Below are 2,522 nucleotides of genomic sequence, written 5' to 3'. Positions count from 1 at the left end.
CACACACACACATATGGCAAGCTGGCAAAATTGTGCTGGGGTCAATTCATTCAACTAAAATTCTTCAAGGCAGTACCCCAGTATGGCCGCAATCCAATTACTGAAACAAGCAAAGGATAAAAGGTGTGTGTGTGTGTGTGTGTATTATAATGCTTAGCAACCCCTGAGTTTGATAGGTAGATTGACAGATAGATAAGCAGACAGACAGACAGATGTATAGACATAAAAAAAGATATTAATTTTTTTTACATCAAACATTTATTCTTTGTTAAATAAAGTGAAAATGATAACGGATTTTTTTTTTTTTTTCTTTTTCCTTGCATGTTAATAATTTAGTTGTAGATTTAAACACCTTCAAGTAGGACATTGAGTTGCTTAGCAACTCCTTTTCAAGGCTATCGTTGATAAGATAGAAGCATATTTACATGACATGGGTTGTTGTTGAATAATTGATAGGTTCCTAAGCTTGGCTCATGGACATGCTGTCTCTTCGCCATCTTTTGTAAAGCAACTACAGTGACTTCTGCTTTTCAGAGTTGTCAGGTTTCATGACACCTCCAGACAGAACCACAAGAGTTCCTAGCCTCTAATCTTCTCAGTACCCATATTTTGTTTTTACCAAAGAGGCCCTATGCTCTCTGACTTCCCCCACTGCTCCTTTTTCTCTCTTCCCAGGTTGCTGGCTCTCTAGAATTCCCTCACAAAAGGGGGTGATGAAAAGTTCCTGGCTTTAAGGGTATCACGAAAGGTCAGGCTGGAGGGCTTAGAAAAACTGAAGGACCACTGCAATAAGTATGTGAATCTGAGAAGGGAATATGTTGAATAAAATCATAATTAACTGACCTTCCTGAATTATCTTTTACCCAAAGCCAGGAACTTTAAACATCACCACACACACACACACACACACACACACACACACACAGGGGTGCTGAAAAGTTCACTGAGCTGTATTCAGTGTTTCTGATTCCCATGTCTTCAGGTTTGTCTGGCAGGCTTTTAAGTTGGTCTTTAGAGTGTGAAAGCACCACTACAATGTCTGCAAATCCCAAATAGGTCTGAATTCCACATGAAGCAACACAGTAAAACATCAAGCTCAGAACACAGTGCAACTATGTCCTGTTGTGAGCTTTAAATTTTGTAAGAGTTGGTAAAAATGTGTTAGAACATGTAGGTCAACTTCTGAAGTTTCCAACCAAGTTGGCTGAAGAATTGCTGCCTCATATTCCTGCTGTTTTAGCAGCAGAGTCTCCTGTTACTCCTGGAATACCTGAAGTTTTCTGAGTTACTTAAAATGTCAGGTAAAGTTATTGAATTGCATGAGTCATCAATTACAGTCAATTCTCTGCTGTGTCCTACTGTTGGTCTCTCCCAGTTCATCTGAAGCACTGGCTGGTCCCGAAGTTCATAGGTCAAGTTGTAGATATCAACCACCCTCCAGGTTTAACAATTACGTGTGTGCAAAACACTTTTTATGGTTGGCAGTGTGGTACAAGAATAGGAAAGTAGGGGAAACAACTCCAGTGTTAGTATTTTTTTTTTTTGTTCATTGCTTTCACAGATTCCCACGACTTTCTGTCACCACCCAAATCCTTTATTATGATTTTGAACTGGAAACTTGAATCATAATGAATCTTTCATTAGTTGATTACACAATCATGGACGCAACCCCTATAGGTACATTGCAGTTACTCTCTTGATAGAACTTGGTGACCCTTACTGTTGATCTTTTAGAATTCCTCCACTCAGCATCAATGCAAGCAGCACCATTGGCTCAGTGGAGCTCTTCCACTGCCATTTTATAATCTGCCATGCTGCAATCCCATGACTGTGTTGTGTCTCTGGCAAGGTGGTTAAATGTGTGCTATGCCTTGCTAAAGGGCAGCCCTTAACTATGCAGGGCATGGTTGTCACTCCATGAAGTATTTTCAAAATACTCACATACCCCAGTGTTAGTTTACTTGCTTTCCAGAAGAGAAATGTATGAAAGGTGCTGGGAACCGACAGTGGGAGCTGTCTTCAAATGAGATTAAAGGGAAACAAGAAGCTCCCATGTGCAGCCTTTGCATTGAAACCAATTTAAGAATAGAACAATTGATGTTGTTGTTGTTGTCCAAGAAACTAGTAATCCAGCCATGTACAACCACTTCTTCCTCCTTGGACAAGTTGGCTTGCTCAGCTGGTCCAAGGTTTCTCAGCTTTCTCACTTGGCTCTTGGAGCCGTTTTGGCGTCAGGAGGCCACGTTTTGCAACAATATATCAATAACTGACTTGTCCATCTTTTTTTTTTTTTCTTCCACCAGGTCCAAGAACTAACAAGTCCTCCTCGAGCAAGCACTGTTGTGAAAGATTGTGTCATAGCATGCATGAAATCAACGTATAAATTCATCTTCGACAACTGCTATGTACTCTACCAACGAGAGTTTCAAGACGCTACCGAAAGCAAAGATGAGGTCGAAGGTCATAAGTCTATGGAGTTTTGGCACAAGCTGATCGCTCTCACCGTTTCCGTAATTGAAGAA

General features: G+C 40.5%; 1 protein-coding gene across 1 annotated transcript in view; it reads left to right on the top strand.

Moving 5' to 3' along the window:
* The window catches only part of LOC106879696 (protein unc-13 homolog B), a 221,764-nt gene that overhangs the window by 152,383 nt on the left and 66,859 nt on the right, over nt 1-2,522 (top strand). Inside the window, exon 22 of the mRNA XM_052975641.1 lies at nt 2,304-2,522. This exon is cut by the window's right edge and continues 28 nt beyond it. Coding sequence (XP_052831601.1) covers nt 2,304-2,522 — 219 coding nt within the window. The remainder of the gene's footprint in view (nt 1-2,303) is intronic.

This window comes from Octopus bimaculoides, chromosome 22 (genome assembly GCF_001194135.2).
Source record: "Octopus bimaculoides isolate UCB-OBI-ISO-001 chromosome 22, ASM119413v2, whole genome shotgun sequence".
NCBI classification, from domain to species: Eukaryota; Metazoa; Mollusca; class Cephalopoda; order Octopoda; family Octopodidae; genus Octopus; species Octopus bimaculoides.
Note: the sequence above shows the minus strand (reverse complement) of the source record. Positions and strands in the feature narration are given on the sequence as shown.